General features: G+C 30.4%; 1 protein-coding gene across 2 annotated transcripts; it reads right to left on the bottom strand.

Annotated features, from left to right (window-relative positions):
- Positions 1–11,891, bottom strand: LOC127258973 (phospholipase SGR2-like). 2 transcript variants are annotated; one of them, XM_051286078.1, is made up of 21 exons: positions 11,155–11,891; positions 10,123–10,223; positions 9,840–10,025; positions 7,950–8,105; positions 7,646–7,717; positions 7,371–7,523; positions 6,239–6,289; positions 5,262–5,432; positions 4,744–4,893; positions 3,629–3,694; positions 2,963–3,541; positions 2,833–2,887; positions 2,610–2,731; positions 2,279–2,351; positions 1,656–1,758; positions 1,466–1,559; positions 1,313–1,375; positions 879–927; positions 703–803; positions 575–621; positions 1–474 (listed from the first exon to the last, which is right to left on the bottom strand). In XM_051286078.1, the coding sequence occupies exons 1-21, from the start codon at positions 11,354–11,356 to the stop codon at positions 234–236; spliced, it is 2,835 nt and encodes a 944-aa protein (XP_051142035.1). In that variant the 5' UTR covers positions 11,357–11,891; the 3' UTR covers positions 1–233. The 2 variants fall into 2 exon arrangements, with proteins under 2 accessions (XP_051142035.1, XP_051142036.1); XM_051286079.1 differs by having other exon boundaries at positions 11,094–11,287.
- Between the last annotated feature and the right edge of the window lie 5,921 nt (positions 11,892–17,812).

The following is a 17,812-nucleotide window of genomic DNA, read 5'->3' as shown; positions in this document are numbered from 1 at the left end:
TGAATAAAAAAATATAATTTTTTATTTATAATTAACATAAAGCAAATAATCATAGAAAAAAAACAAAAAGTGCAGAACATAGACCACTTATTTGTACGAAATATGCAGCGGCATTGCAACTGTCATCTTTAGGCGATGATTTCTGAACTTAAAACAATCTGACAAATGCAACAACTGCCCATCCTCGTAGTCGTCGTCCTCGTCGAAAACAGACGCAGGCCGTTCCGATGGTTTCAGTTATTGTTTCCCATTTTCTTGACTTTGTGGGAGAAGTGCTTTATGAAGACAGCATCAGCAAAGGTTAAAGGGACTTCTGCATCACTCACCTTCCTTGGATCAGACCACCCCCCCTTCCCCTTCCCCTTTGATTCCACCTTATCTTTATCATTAGCCACCAATGGCGGATCCTCTGGAATATCCCCATACAAGTGCTTTAGCATGAACAGAGCAGTATCCGGATCTCTCCAGTAGTTTCTGCACAAGCAATATTACAATTGAGTTGCAGTGAGAACAGATCAACTATTAGGATCGATATAAGAAAGCTGAAGAAGAAGAAGAAGAAGAAGAAAAGTACGTGTGTGATCCAATAGCTGATATGTATTGATGTCTAAAAGTTTTATCCTGCAATGCCAAAGCCATGGCCAGTGAAGATAAATAATGAGCTGGTGGAATTGTTTCGAGTGAAAACTGTAAAGGGCTTACTTGTAACACATGATCCACTCGCCCATCTTCACTTCCAGTTATTCTCTCCATCATAACCGAGCCATATAATCTTTCTTTTTGTTCAGGCTTCTCAGATTCCCCTGCAAGCGATATATGGCCGCAAGGTCTTTCAAAGATAATCAAACAGTTTAATCGAGAGCTTTGGATATGCTTACCATCCGGGCCATTGTTGTGTCTCGATTCACAAACTGTCAGCACTTTAACCTGCCCAATAAAATTCACAGTCAAAATTATGAATAAACCAAACGTGAAAAATTCTTGCAATCAAGTTACAATTTCGTACTGATTGGAACTTGCGTCCAGCAATGATCATTCATAAAATTTTACATTTACAAATAATTCACACACCTAAATATGCAAACAAGCATTTAACAATAATAATACTACAGATGCATAATATACATAATTAATTCACATCTCCCAGCTCTAGCTATATACAATATCAAAGCAAAAATAAAAATAAAAATGGTAGATAAACTAATGCAACTATGAAGCTATATGATAAAAACACTCTCGACTCAACCTGTTGAAGAGAATCGAGAGAAGCAAATTACTTATAGAGTCGAAGAGATAAATTAGTGTTGCCCACCTTTATGGTGTTCCAGTGATTGGCTATAGACTGAGCATGAGAGGCTAACCCTTCTTTGAATTCCTGTTTGTATGACATCGACGTGAAATTAGCACAAATAAAAAAGAAGAGGAGCTACCTGGAAACATCAGTGGAGATTAAATATGCCCTTACCTGAAACCCAACATACAGCCTTTTTCCACCTCTGTGGTAAGGAACAATAACAGGACGTTTGTGTACAAATTCTTTGCATATGAGCGGTTCAATTCTGTGCGCGAAAAGCCGTAAACAATTAAAACGTGATTTCAAGTTTGTCAGGAAAAGAATATCAAAATATTGTGAAAAACAGTATTAACCGACAGACCTATACGCTACCGGGTCAAAAGGATGGAAGATGTTAACCATTTGGCGACATGCTGGCATCTGTTCAGTTATATTTTCATCTTTCCAGTACTCTTTGCCTTCTCCTAACAAACAAACATAAGATATTACAGAGCCTTATCCTTATTTAACAGATGCACCAAAGACATAACTCAAATTCTCAATACGACTTGTCTGTTTCACTTACACATCTACAACCAGTAGAATGGCAATGTACTGTAGGCCATGCTAAGCCATTTATATATTTTAGAATGATTTAAAAGTGTAGTTTATATGTTTCAGCATTGTCTTAAACAATTAGCCTGAAAACATTTCACTCAAAAAATTTGATAATCATTTCAAATGACTGCTCTTAAAGTAATTAACAAAATCTGCACTTCAACTATTATGTACTTAATTTTCAAGTTAAAAAGAGAATAACAGGACATAAATGGTGAAAACTTCAAAAAGAATTATTCCAAGCACATAATCAACTCCAAACAACCGAATATTTCCACACGATGTTCATCCCAAATGCTAGAAGGATTTCACTCGAGATCCAGCAGAGGTATAAAGAGAAGAAAAACTAGAATATAAGCCTGTGAAGGATCAAGCAGCAGCTGTTACCAGTCCCAATTCGCATATTGCGGAGGGCAAGAAATACGCCTAGAGGAGACCCAACAGCAAAGAATGTGTCAACCTGACATCATAATAAACATATATGGTAATCTAACTTGTAAACTTCATGAAAAATGCCTATAGAATGGAAGAAGATGCTAGTAGGTTCTCAGACTAGGTTCCCTTCTTCTTCAGAGAAAGTTATAGCATTGATTGGATAGGAGATTTGAGAGTGGAAGTTTCACAACAAGCCATATTTATAACTGATCAAACTTAACTGTAGCATTGAGCAAAGTTTCTACAGCCAACATCCCGGACTGGGACAAATGAAGAAGATTACCTTGAACTCCAATTTTGTGTATCGAATTTGAGGTGTGTAAGCCTTCCAGGAATCTCGCAGACCAGATGGAGCTCCCTCAGGACTAGATTGATTTACTAATGAACCACTGCTCATTGCATTCCCTGGGTCAGACATATGAGATAAGAGAAAGTCAACTTATAGATACTGAGATTTAGAACAATTAAAGCCCAAAACAAAAACATATTGAAGCCACACATCAAACCTTTTTCTGGACATACAGCTTCCAGTTCTTTGATTTTTGCTTTCAGCAAAACAATCTGGGAAAAGAGTGAGTGTGTGTGAGGACAAAAGAAGATATTCAGTCAAGAAACTCCAAAAAATTCGTGAACTACCTCTTCCTGCAACAATTTTATTGTTTCATATTGATTACTATCAGATACATCCTCATTACTTATAGTGACTCTTTCAGCTTCACCTTGATGAAAGAGAGCCTTTTCATCTCCATTGTCATCAAATAGCGCATCGTTTTTTGTGCTATTAGGGTCATTCAACATATCACTTTTGTCTAAATCTGTACTATTGGAATTGTGAAAACCTTCATTAGTATCTTCATTTAATAATGAGGCAAAATTTGTCTGCTGGTCATCACTGTTAGTTGTAGACGATAAGTCAGACTCTGATGATGCAGGAGGACCCAAAGGATTAGATGTTCCCTCCACAGGATCTTCCAAAATGTCTAAACAATCCACAGCACCAACTGTGCTCTCAATTGCAACATTCCCACAGTCCTCATCCTTAAAATGTGGGGTGGGATTGCATGTAGATGCTACATTATCCCTAGTAGAAGAATCCTCACTTCTTTTACATTCTTTGTATAACCATTCCATTGGGAAAGGTGAATGCAACGTATCTTGATGACAAAGGATATCAAAAGATAAAACACTTCCCAGAGAGTGGCCATAGATGGACACCTGCAAAATTAAACTCCGTGTAGTACTTAATACAACTATTAAGCTCAAAATCTCAAATTTCAATTAATTTCTGTAGCAAGAAAGTACCTTTCCATTATAACCAGGATTCCTCTTGAGAAACTTCACATATAACCTGTTTAGTTGGTTTGATACCTGAAAATGGCATTGACCTCACTCAAGTACACATATAAGATAAAATGGCATTCTCTGTTATCTATGCTATGCTTAATGTCAACAACCAAAGTAAATAAATAATTACAGAAATAAATGATAAAGCCTAAATGCACCAGAACTACGTAAAGGATACTGAAACTAATTATTTAGCCCTCAATCTCGCAAGGTTAGAGGTTATTACATCAACTACAAACATTTTGAATTCATCTAAATATCTAGAGCAACATGAAGATAATCAAATGCAACTGGACTGACATAAAGCTTCAAAATTGTTTTGATGGTAGGATGGAGTCAATTATCAATTTTTATTTTTTTTTATAGCCTAATGCTGATATTTTTCTGAGGATATTGACTAAAATATTAGAATATCCCGGTGATTTTAAGAAGAAAAGCTTAACACAGATCCTTGTGAAATTAAGTACTGATGCAGACACCTGTAGCAAAATCTACACAATAATTTTGCATTTCTCTTCTTTTTTTTCATATTATATTTTTTATAATGAACTAGCTAAAAATTTTCGGTTAAACAATTAGATGCAAGTGTATTTCACGGGCATTCTAAATGCTCTAAGGTGTTCATTTGCTTCAAAATCCCTATCCAACTTTCAGAATTTTGTTTATTTATTAAGATATTTTATAAAATCTACTTAATCATACAATATAAAATATATATATATATGTATATTCCAAATATTTTGAAAAACTTAAATAAAATATCTATAATGGACATCCCTTGAAAAATGTTTAAATCCTTATCAGACAGAACAAAAGCAAGATGGGGCCTGTTAGCCACAAAAATTAAAATAGAATAGAACTCAAGTAATAGTTTCATATTTACAAATATAGAACAAATATAAAATTACATAATATGAGCAGGAGAAAAACTCTATTATACATACACAATAAAGGAAATGCATAGTGCTTGATGAAATCAGAAACACAAAAGAGAAACTTATCAAACTTATAAGCATTTCATTAGAAAAGATTAAAGATGTGGAATGAAAAGGAAAGAGATGATATAACAGTACCGAGTCTATGATCTCTTGACAATATATAGGGCTCATATAATATAAAATATCATGAACTGTTGCACCCAACATAGTTCGCAATCCTCGGACACCATCTAAAGTGATTTTTTCAACTGCAACTTCCCCTCTAAAGGTCAAACCCTTCCTCCACTGTCAAAGGAAAAACGTCAATAACGATAACAAGATTCTGTTAAGCACAAGTGAAACAAACAATAATACAAAATGAATATACTTTTCTGGCCTATTGAGAATGCGTAATAGACTTTTTAAGTTTTCCAATAAAACATTCATTATTGAATAATAGCATTCAACAAAATAGTTATCATAACTATCCAGTTTTATTATGATTGCACAGTAGTTAACTAGAAAAATATCTAACTATTCAATAATTCTAGCATACAAAATAATTAGGTTAAATCCATAAAATCAATTTTAGGTATTTCTGTGTCTATGAACCAAGGATTGCCATGTGTCAGGTATCTTAGTGAACTGAAAAATAATGGAAAAACACAGCATACCTGGCAAGGAATATAAAGAACTCTTTGTGTACTAAGTTGATGGTAGGTCAGGTGTCTTTCGGCAACATTTACTGTTACCTGTCGAAAGTCTCCAACATCGTCCACCAAATTGGACTTCTCCAACCTTTGGCCAACACCATGAACCATGAATACTAAATGTCGAACAGGAACCTGCACACAAATTATCATTAAAGTTAAGAGAGTTCTATCACATGCTGTTCAACAATGATACTTAACAGCAAAGAGGAAAGGATGATTGCAAAGATCTGTACAAACTGTTGATATTATTAGTATTAATTAGCAAGATTAGTGATTAGTGCCTAGAATTAGTGTGCAATATCAAGTGTAATTTGTGTCTATGATTTCGATTAATTCCATATAACATACCCATATAATCTCAATGAAGAGTAATAATCTGAATGCAAACATCTCTTTCACTCTTCCAATTCTAACACAAACTATAAGGAGTGTAAAGTTCAACATCAAGTGTTTGATGTGTGTCTGTATGTATGTTTAATAATATACTATTCAAGACTATACAAATCTTGAAATGCTAATAAATTTTTTGGCTCTTGATAGGCACTTCATCAGTGAAAAGATTGAAGACCAAGTAATTACTTTGAGTCATGTTCCATGTCAGTATCAAACTGCAGACATCCTTACGAAGGTTCTTCACCATCCTAACTTCCATGATCTTTGTTCCAAGCTAGGCATGATTAGTATACTGCCCAGCTTGAGGGGAGTGCATAAAATACTGGAAGTTGGGTGTATATTAGTTGTAGGAAATCTGTGTATAGCTGTTTATTAGGAGAGATTTGTGATCAATGTTTGTTAGGTAGTTTCCTATTTTCTAGAGCTTTTCTTTCAACCTTTATTTTATATATTCTACTAGGTTGATGAATAAAGTGATCAGAAATTAATTCCAGATTTCTACAAGTCATGTATATACACTAAAGGAAAATTACTTCAGAGCATACCTGTGAACAGTAATCATCCATTTCTTCCTCCTTCCGTTGGCGTAATTCATCCTGACAAAGATAGGAAGATGGATGAGCAGTATTGCCCACTTACAGTTAGAGGGTCAAGATATAAGTCATAGTAGTGCTTTAGTTCATCAGCTGAGTGGCCAAATATTATAGAAAAGGCTAAATGGCTTTAAGAATCAGCAACCTCTCAGTTTTATATAAGAGAAGCATAACAAGTCAAGTAGAGAATATTGTTCACAAAAAGATATTGCAGAAGTGTTGTTAATTGTTATCAATGGGTTTAACACAAGTTTAGACTAAAAGTTACACAATAACTATCATCACTGCTTAATTCTAAGAATTAAGAACCAAAACGTAAACCTTTTATTCTAAAATTTAAAAAAAAATTAGCTAATTATCTTTTATTTGAGATGATTGCTCAGTTCCTTTTTTTTTTTTTTTTTTTTGGGTGGGGGAAGAGAGAATCTTTATATATAATAGCAGAGACAGAATGTCAATGAAGAGAAGAGAGAGATGAGAGAACTATGGAAAACAGCAGAAACAAATTGAAAGAACAAAGTTTACAGCCAAACAGAAAGATCTTTGAAAAACCTCTAGCACCTCATTTTGCAAAGAGAAATCAGCCAATGCATTTGTTCAGTTCATTTATTAATTAGATTAAACTTGTTTTTTCCTTTTAAATTTTTATATATTAAACTATGCTCTAATTTCAAAAGTAGAGATTAAACAATAATCAATAAAACGGAAATGACAAATTGAGTGAAAACAATTAAATAATTCATACGAAGAAAAAGCATAAAATAGACATAACAAAGGTGATGGTTGACTAATCTTTAAATAATGTGTGTAAATCCAACCTGGTAAACAAGGCCTTATGGCATTCCATGGGATTCGATGCGATTGCTGAATAGGTGAGGTGTATCTTAAATCATAATATTTTTTGCAGTGTAACCATGAAAGAACTCATAAATGAGTATGCAAAGTAAGAAATGAGACTATTTTCATGATTTATGAAACACGTGGTTGTTTATGTAACCTTACATCACAGTTTCATTCTCCCATGGATTTGATTGTCAAAGAGAAAATAGGAAGTGAAAACTAGGTTAGAAGTGAGACAACTTGCCTGTGTTGGATTCTTTGACGGGGATGGAGCAAATCCACGTCTTAACTTAATGCCATCTCGTCCAAAGCCAACCATACCAGAAAATCCTGAAGAGTCAACATTTAACCAAGCTTCCCATGTGTCATCTTCCCCTGTGAAAAGGGCATGCAGTCCCTGCAACCACAAAGAAAAGGATAATGTATAAAAAGTTGCTTGCCATGCCCCTACAACCACAAAGTATCCATATAAGGTTTCAACTTAACCAGCATGAGAGTAGTTTAAGTACAGGTTCATACTGGTACAGAGCCTTGCAAATCAACCCTAGCAGCAAAGAGACCTGACGGTTGAAAAGTTCTTCGGTGCCAAACCTAAAAGGAAGGTACCCAAACTTCTTGAATTAATCTGCTGACTTTTATACTGACCCAAAAACTCATAACAATGAAGAATGAAAGTGAACAATGGCAATATAAAATAGATTTATTATCAAAGCCTACTGCACTGGAACCTTAAAGATATCTTGACAAAAGTTTGAATATGCTACATAATTATACCCTACTAATTCACTGGATCAAGTAACAACATATTATAGTTGGAGAACACCTGAGAGCAATAAACATGCTCTAATTGTTCAGAAACATCCTCCCGCAGTGGAAGCCATTCAATTCCACCTTTAAGAGCAAACCAATGGCCTCGTAAGACACGCCTATTCTCTCCATTCCAGTAGACAGGAAAACAATGTCTCCTGACCAAATCTACCTGCAGTAACAAAATTCTTCAGCATTTTATGTTCTTGTTTTTTCCATATCGACAACTGAGGTGGCCACTCTTACAGTAGCTGCATGTCTTACATACACATGCACATACACACACACTCCATGGTTACAGGTAAAGACACGAAAGAAATTTTTTAAATTTATCAGGAAAACATGGGAGATACTGTGGAAAGTTGATTAGTGCATTTAATTATTCCAATCCAACTAGTTCTATTTGATGTAGAATTTTGATGTTTATTTATAATAGAAAGGATTAGTAATTATATTTTTTCACAGTTCACAATTTTCATGTGACACCAAATCACAAATAATGGATTCAAATATCAAATATCATCTTAATATTTCTATCAAATTACTTCTGGAAAAATCTAACAAAATCCAGAAGATAGAGTCGACAGGCATGTGAAACACATTTCTGGAGCAGTAAACCAATAGAATGGGCCACTTCCAAAATTCATTGTCATATTCTTATCTAAAGCATGCTTGCTTAGATAGAACTGTCAGACTAAGATAGTTCCTTTTGCTCAAGCCACAGAGATATGTAAAACACCAAAAGTCTGCTAACATAGCCAGGCTGAAAAGCACGTTTTTCATATGCAATAGAGAACACCTTTTTCAAGAGAGAATGACAATTCCAGAAAATATTGGATTAAATTTGATATGACCTATAAGCTTAGTTAGTTCTGCACTTAAACTTTTGAAAGGACAGCTTCAAATCACAAATTCAGAAGCCACGGAACAAACTGGGTAGATAAAGTTGAAAATTTGTTGAAAATAACTGGAAATGAAGCAACATTAAATTATGTCAGGGTCCAGGAAGGACAGACATCTTATCAATGAATAAGATTGTGTCCTGGATGCATATTTCTCACGACCTACATTCTACCCTCATCTTATTTCTTTTTCTCCATGTCTACAAGTCTGCATAGATGCAACCTAGTCAACTTCTTATTTATACTTATTTTTTATATCCAGAAATGGCATTCAAGCTAGGAAAGAGCTGAAATAACATACAAGCTAGGGACATACTTTCATACTTAACATACGTCAAAAATCTTCCAAATCAAAGCATAAACAAAAAACTCTTTGCCAGGACAGTTTAGTAAAGTGGTTGGTGTTATTGATATTTTGTTGAATATGATCAGATTGTAAAGTAGTCAGTCTACCCCATCTCAGAATTGATGCACCTTGCAAGTGCATAGAGAGCTCGGTATACATCCTTCTGTCAACTCTCTCAAAATAACTATCGGGGAAAAGGTTGCGGATAAGCATAAGAAAATGAACAGTATTACCTAATAACTAAATACAGTTTTAGAATGTCTACCATGGAAGGAAAAAGTAGAATCTGTATAACCAAGCATGATACTTGCAATATATCCATAATAGAGTAGTCAAAATTTCTTGCCCACTTTCCAGAAAAGCCAATAGAAGACTGTAAAAAGTAACAAACAACTTAGATATCTCTAAGATAGATGCAATTTATTGGGTTCCAAGAATACATATAAAAAAGCTTCTCTCCCAATCGCCCTTTACAAGGAAACCACACATTTTCTTTACAGAAATACGGACTCTCTCTCTCACTCTTTTTTTTTGTCAGTTTACTATGCAACATCACAATTCCCTATAATGATATACCATTTTTCCATTCAAAACGTCACATCCAACAACTAATTCACTAAAAAATCAAAACAAAATGCAAACAAAAACCCACGGATACCTCATATAACCCACCCTTTACAGGGACACCAACTCTTTCTTCTACAACTGCATATTGCTGGCCAGAAGTTTTTGGAAGACAAACTTTTGTCTGCAGGGTTGACTTGGAAACAATGCATGGCTCCGTAGGGCCTTCAGTACACTCTGCATACTCTTGCCACCAACTAGAAAGCAATTCTTCCTCTCTCTAAAGATACAGGAACAAGCAGTTTTCTTCCTATTATATGGTAATTAACAAAATATAAAGCCACATAAACATCAAGGCGGAAGGAAAATGAAATAACCTGCAAAAAGGATGCCTCTATCGCAAGAGAATCCCTCATTCCAAATCGAAAATAATCACCTTTTCCAACAATTTCCGTTCGAGGAACTGATGCAGCTAGCTCTGGAAATCATACAAGTAATATCCATCACAGAGATGTAAAACACAAGTATAAAGTGGAGCCTATGGAGGAGTAAAACAAATGATACCTTTTTACATAAAGCAAGCAACATTATAAGATGTTGTGAAAATGCTTTCATGGTCTAAAAGCTCATTACAGCAAGGAACTAAAATTACAAAGAGCCTTGGCACTCCATCACTCCAGGTTGGGCATATCGATCCCAATGAATTAAAACAAGCTATTATGAAATTACCTTCTGTGCCACCCTAAATAAAAGCTATAGATTCATTTGTCCAATCAATACCTCTAACATTTATTTCAGTTAGACGCAATTTGGCATATAACAATGTATAAGGAACTTCATTCATTAAATCATTTACAAGAAGTGCAGTGGAGCTCCCTTATGTTAGATAACTTATAAATTATTCGATTTAGAATGAAATATCCTCAATAAGCATCAGCATGATTGCACCCTGATTATCCAACTATAAATTTTGTTAAATTTCGCAACCTTTTCACAAAGCAGCTATTCATTACTTGTCAATAATGCAAAGACCTTGTCAATCACTCATCTGCATATCCTTAAAGCTTCCATAAAGTCATCCACATGGACACCAGTGCAATTAGTATTTTCCAAATATATATCTTATATTCCTTCTCCAGATCTAATCTAGCATCATTGGCAAGCACAGGCTAAAGCAAAGCAGAACATAAACCATAAATTTCGCCAAAATTAGGGTACCAAATAGACAGTCAAGACCAAACAACCAATTAAACCATTCAATTCATCGATTACATTATCAAAAGACCAGTGAAAAACTTCCAGTTAAAGCATACAAGCTAAAAAGCAAGGTAATGAAAGCATAACTAACACTTTCGACAAAAGTGTATCAACAATTTGAGAAGAAGTCCGGTGACAGAACAGGCACTGACCATCTGCTTCCAGTGGAACCTTGCAAAAATACCATCTCACATCACTGCCATCCGAGGGACTTCTAGTGTGAGCTACATACTTCTGCCTACCCTCACACTGCTCAATCTCGTTGGTCAACCTTCTGATATTGAACGGAGTATTCCTCAACATGTCCGGCGAGGCTTCGTCATTCCCACCGCCGGCAGCATTCGATTCCATCATTCCTCTTCTTTCAAATTTCAATACAAATCAAATTCCAAATTTGCTTTGCAGAGAAAGCACGTAAATTTGGCAATGCACAAATCGGCTGGCTTCCTCCCCATCACCAATGCGCCTTACTCAGGCTGCTTCGTCTCCAATCCGACGAACAAAGCAAACATTCAATAAATCAGAAAACTTTCAGGCAATGTTCTTTATTTGATGGAATGATGAATCCCATCAATCCCCTGCGGCAGGAAATTAAATAGGATGAGGGTTCTTCTCAGACGGCAAGATGAGTCAATCTCAGACCCCCCTAACTTCCACAATCAGTTGAAACACCGTCGGAAATTCAACCCCCGTACAATGGAAAGCATTAAAGTCACTCTCGCGGCGGACGAGTCTCAAATAGAGAGTAACACTGCGACAAATTGAGATTCCGACTACGAAGCGAATCGAAATGATTGGAAGATTCAATAATGGAAAATTACGAGGAACAACGAGAGAAGTACAATGCAGTTTTGTTTGTGATGAATGTCGACTGGAAATTTTTATTAAAAAAAAAAAAGGGAATAGCGAAGAACTGCCAGCGGTGTTGCAGCTCGCACGTCGTGACTCTCGTTATTTTAAATATAATGGTCTGTTTGTTAAGATTTTTTTTTTCGGATTTGAATAATAAAATAAATTTAAGTTCATTTAAAAAAATAAGAATAACATAAATAGTTAAAACATACAAACACAATAATAGAACTACTACAATAAATACAATAAAAAATAAAATTTTTATGTTAAAACTTATCGTAATATTCTTTTTAATAAATAATCCAAATTTGAACATAATCTATAAAATTATAAAATTTATTAAAATAGTATTATATTAAAAATTAAATCAATTTGAATAAAAAATTGATTAGTAAAAGAAAATAATAAATAATTTAAAAATATATATATTGATTATGTTTTGCTTCTTCTTAATCTAGAATTGATTAATATAAACTAAAAATAATACATAATAATAAAAAAATCTTTTCAAATAAAGAAAAAAGTCCGAATTAGCAAGACCAAATAAGAATCTTTCAAAAATACGATTTAAATACACCAAAAATTTTAAAATCGAACAATTTATAAAATTAAAAGTGAAGTATATATAAAGATATAAAAAAAAAAAGTCATCATTTTATCGATATTTGTGTTATTTATTATTTAATATATCTTAATTTTATTGGATTATTAGTTATTGTAAAAACTTTTAATTAATTATCCAAATTTAATATTAAAAAAATAAAATAAAATTCTAAAATTATGAAAACGCAGATCAAAGTCTCTTGTTCAATGTATATATATATATATGGGCGGCTCTTACCTTACTGATTAGCCATAATCATAGGATGTTGATTAGTTTTTATCGGTTATATTATATTTTAATCTAATGGTTAATATTAAATTGAAGGGTAAATAAGTAATCTCTGTAGGTATTAATTACACATAAATTATTTGATAATCATTGTCAGTAAAATTTAAAATGTACAAACACGAAGATTTTGACAACACAAACAAGATAAGAAATTGCTATTTTCTACAAATTCTGTGACAATATAATGATAATGGAAATCAAAAGAAATCATGAGACACTATTAATGATGTTGGAAGAAAGAAAGACATACTTTAAAAATGCATATGTTGCATTGCATGACAAGAGAATTTGCTTGCAAGTTTAGGTTTCCTCCCCAAGTTCCATCATTGGCCATGGAATTGCAATATTTGTCAAAGGAAAATCATCTTCAACCAACGGTAAACATTGTTTGACTCTCCTATGAAATGAAACAAACATTTTGATTGAAAAGTTTAATCCAAAACAACCGAATTTAAATTTTGTAAATACAATATAACACTTTTTCTTTCCATATTACTTTTTTAGCTAAAACTATATATCATTCTCAAACAAGACAATAACCATATGCTACATAGAGTACAAATTAATTAATCGATTACCACAATATTAACTATTCTCAAAATTGATGGTTGGAATCTTATGATTATGATAGCATTTTTTTAATTCATAAAATTTTCAAACTTATGAGAATTGAAGAATTGAAATGTCTTATTAAATATATATATGATATATGATATGATGATTAATTTTTTTTGTTGAAAATAATATTAAATAAAATATAAGTGATCATATAATATTAAAATATATATTAATGTGATAATTATGATTTATATTCTAAAAATTAATATTGGAGAAGTTATCATAATTATTAGTATAATTCATCTTTATAGTAATTAGAAATAGAAATTTAAAAGTTAATTTTATTGTTGCAAGAAATTTGAGATAAAATATAATTTTATAAATAACACTACCTTCGTCCTAATACAATAATTTTATTTATTATTTTTGTTCGTCTCAAAATAATAGTCTTATTTCCATAAATAACCATATCACTATAAAAGTACTATTATTTTTTCATTATTATTACACAATTGTTACTATTTTTTATACTAATACATTTATAAGAGTAAAAAAATCTTTTATCCATACTTTTTTACCGACTATTAATATAATATCAATATTTCTTAAATTCCGTGTTCAACATAACGAAGATTATATTTTTGGGACGGAGGGAGTAATTATATAGTGTACTCATTTTTTTAACAATTTGTGTACATATGAATCACTTGTTGATGTTTAATTTTGTCAAAATTACCTTCTTAGAATGTATGTATTATAATTTCATTATTTTTACTTTTAAAATTCGACTTTAAATTTAAAATTATTTCAAATAAAAGATTAAAAAATTATAAAATTGAAAAAAAAAAAGAGATAAAATTTAAATTATATAGAGAAAAAAAATTATTTTTATTTTGTGTTTGATTTGAAAATATTTCTTTATGTGAAACATAAAAATTGTAATTGTGTATATAATATAAAAATAATAAATATATCTACAAAATATTAATATTTTGAGGAAAATATGTTGGAGAATATTTAGTAAAGAAACAAACCTTAACTAAACAAACTTTTAATTTAATTCCTTTGTAGGTTATAAAGAAAAAAAAAATTATAAATAGATTTGATTTGTATTTGAATATTTTCTCCATTAAAAAATAATAGTCTCATTTTGTCATAGTCTTATTTTTATTTTTAGTAATCAACTTTCCACTTTTTTACAAAATTATTCCCACTTTTTTATAATAGTTATATAAAGTAGGAATATTTTGGTCTTTTAAAAATATTTTTACACTAATTATCGATATAATACAATTATTCTTTAATTATTGTGCTCATCCTAATGTTCCTGTTGTTTTAGAATGGAGGAAATATAAATTTTTTTATTTAAATAAAATATTAATATTATATTTTATAAATCATTATTTTTAGTTTAAAATAAAAGTGAAATATATATATCTTTTTAATAAGAATATACTTATTTAGGCTGACAATTAACTTGTTAGCTAATTCGATTAGATTGTTTGACTAACTGAATATATTAGTTATTTGTACTAAATTGTTTGGTAAAATAGCGGTTCAGTATTAGTTATTTACACGTAAAATACCAATTAAAGATATTTTATAATTTATTTTTAAAATATTTAGTTTACTTTTTTTCGTGTGTACAATTTCTTAGAATTTAATTATTAGTTATTGAAAATTATGAATATTCTATTACAATATTTTCTTTTTTATTTTTATTTTTTAATATCTTGTAAAAGTATTACTCCAATATACTTCTTTTTTAAAATATAAGCATTCTTTTTTCATTAGAGATAATATAAATGTAGAAAAAACAAATCAATTGTATATATTTATTTTAGATTAATATTAATTAATACATTTTTTTATTAAACTTATAAATTTAAATATATATAATAAATTTTAATAGAAAAATTCATGTGATAAAAATATATAAATGACTTAATAATATTAATATTTTTATTTAGCTTTTATTTTAATAAATTTAAAACTTTTACTATTAAAATTATTGATATATAAAAAAATTAATTTTAATTATTTTAAAATTTTATAAAAATAGATTTATAAGTTGTTAGAAAAACAATTCAAATAACTAATCAATATTTTAATAAAAAAATATATTAATATTTGTGTGAAAGAAATATTAACTTTTAAGGGTATATAAGTATAAAAAAAATTAAAATGAAAAAGTTAATTTGAAACGCTGGATATACAGCTTTTCAGAAATTATTGGGTCCAATAAATTATTTTAAAATGCTAATTTTACAAAACAATAAAATTAGTTGATTTATTTATCAAAAAGTTAAAAGCTCTTGAAAAAATTATTTTGCCAAATACTCTCTAAATTTATGGATACATGCTCTATTTTTTTTAAAAAAAAATTTATCAAAGAAATATCTATAAGTTTGACAAAAAATTTTTTATAAAATATTTTAAAATAAAAAAATTATTTTACTTAACTAATATAGGGTTTTTATTTGATTATTTTAAATTCAAATCAATACTATTTATTCAATTTTCAATAAAAAAAAAAATATTTTTTTTCTCATAAAATATCACATTAAAATAATATTTAAATAAAAATCTAAATCTAAAACCTCATTTCAAATTACAACCAAACAAATCATCAAATAATTTATAACTAGGTTCGATCAAGAATTTATCCCAAAATGCATTCGAAAATAGCAATAGAGGGTTCCCCACGTTATCAAAATAATAATAATAATAATAATAATAATAATAATAATGTATAACCAACATGAAAAAAATAATCTTATTTTCTATGAGCTAAAAAATATATTTTAGGGTAAATTATTTTTTTTAGTCCCGTAACTGGACCTCTTTATTATTTTAGTCCCGTAAGTGGAGCTTGTCGCAAACTAATTCCATAAGTGAAAGTTTTTCGCTGTTTTAGTCATCCGGCGCCGGAGACGCACGCGTGACTCGCCGGATTTACCTTTTTTTTTTTTTTTTTTTTTTTAATTGGACCAAATAAAAAATAAAAAAATACAAATAAAATTTAAAATAAATTAAAAATAAATTTTTAAAAAAATTTTTAAAAATTAAAAAAAAAAGAAAAAAATCCACGTGTCCGCCAGGTCAGCGACACCCGGTGGACACGTCACCTCCGGCTAGCCACGCGGGCGTCTCCGGCGCCGGAGGACTAAAACAACGAAAATTTTTCACTTATAGGACTAGTTTGCGACAGACTCCACTTACGGGACTAAAATGATAAGGGGTCCAGTTACGGAATTAAAAAAACAATTTACCTTATATTTTAATATGAATATGTATTTTTTACGGTATAAAAAAAATAAAAATATTTTTTAAAATAAGAAAAATGAATATAATTTTAGGAAACAAATGAAGTAATAGTTTTAATATAAACCCATTTAAATAATATATTATCACTTTATTATCGTGTTTTAACGTATTTAAAGATATAGGAGGACTTCACTTACAATGTTGAATTTTTTTATTTTATTTTTTTAAAGAGAGTATAATATATTTTCCTATGAATTTACAGTCATATGCTTTTTTATTTAACTTTGATTCAACTTGTTTTTCTTGCTAAAGTCAAGTTTTTTCATCATATCTTGTATATGAATTTTTTTTCTTTTATGGAAAATTAAAGATTTATATATATATATATATATAATAAATAATAGGTACAAAAGTATTTACATATACACTGGGCATATCCGGGAGATCAAAAAGATACGCAAAGAGGCGACAGACCAACTCTATCATATAGGTAATGCAGAAAATAAAAGTCAAGCCCATATGCAATTTGGGCATTGAGTCAAAAATGGAAAAAGTCCTGACGTGCTCCCAGGTTAGTCCTAATTAAAGTTTATAAATAAAATAATATATCCAATAAATTAATGGGAAAGTTGTCTGTCCGCCCTGTTAGCCATATTCAATTGCAATTCAGTCTCTGTTATAAAGAAATTGATCTGCACTCTCTCATTTATCTATTTAGTTTAATATTAATCCTTATTTCATATTTTTCTTTTAATCTATATAGTATAAATTTGATGTACTCCTAAAATATATATAAATGCTCTTAATGTTATTTTATATACTTATAATTGTCTCGCTCTACTTATATTATCTTTCACTTTACTTAAGTATTCCATTTATATACCTCTATTTACATTATGCTTATACCTTTATTTATGTATCTTTAAAAAATAAATAAATAAAAATAATAATTAGAATCATATTTGATTGTGTGGTGAGGTAGAAAATTAAGAAAAATTGCAAAATATATTTTTTACATATTCAATTATCAAATTTGTCTATTATTTACTTGACTGATAAAATATATCACGTATATTCTAAAATATTATATTTTTAATATCTTAGTCAATTGACGGGTGCAGTTAATTGTTCTATATTAAACACTCTATATGCAATTTATATTTTATATTTATTTTTTCTTCTATTTTTGCATTTTTTATACAGTATTATTTTTTACTCTTTTTAATTTTTTCTATCAAAAT

The sequence above is a fragment of the Andrographis paniculata genome, unplaced genomic scaffold (assembly GCF_009805555.1).
Source record: "Andrographis paniculata isolate CXL003 unplaced genomic scaffold, ASM980555v1 Contig5END, whole genome shotgun sequence".
In the NCBI taxonomy this organism is placed as follows: Eukaryota; Viridiplantae; Streptophyta; class Magnoliopsida; order Lamiales; family Acanthaceae; genus Andrographis; species Andrographis paniculata.
This window is presented reverse-complemented; position numbering and strand designations above follow the sequence as displayed.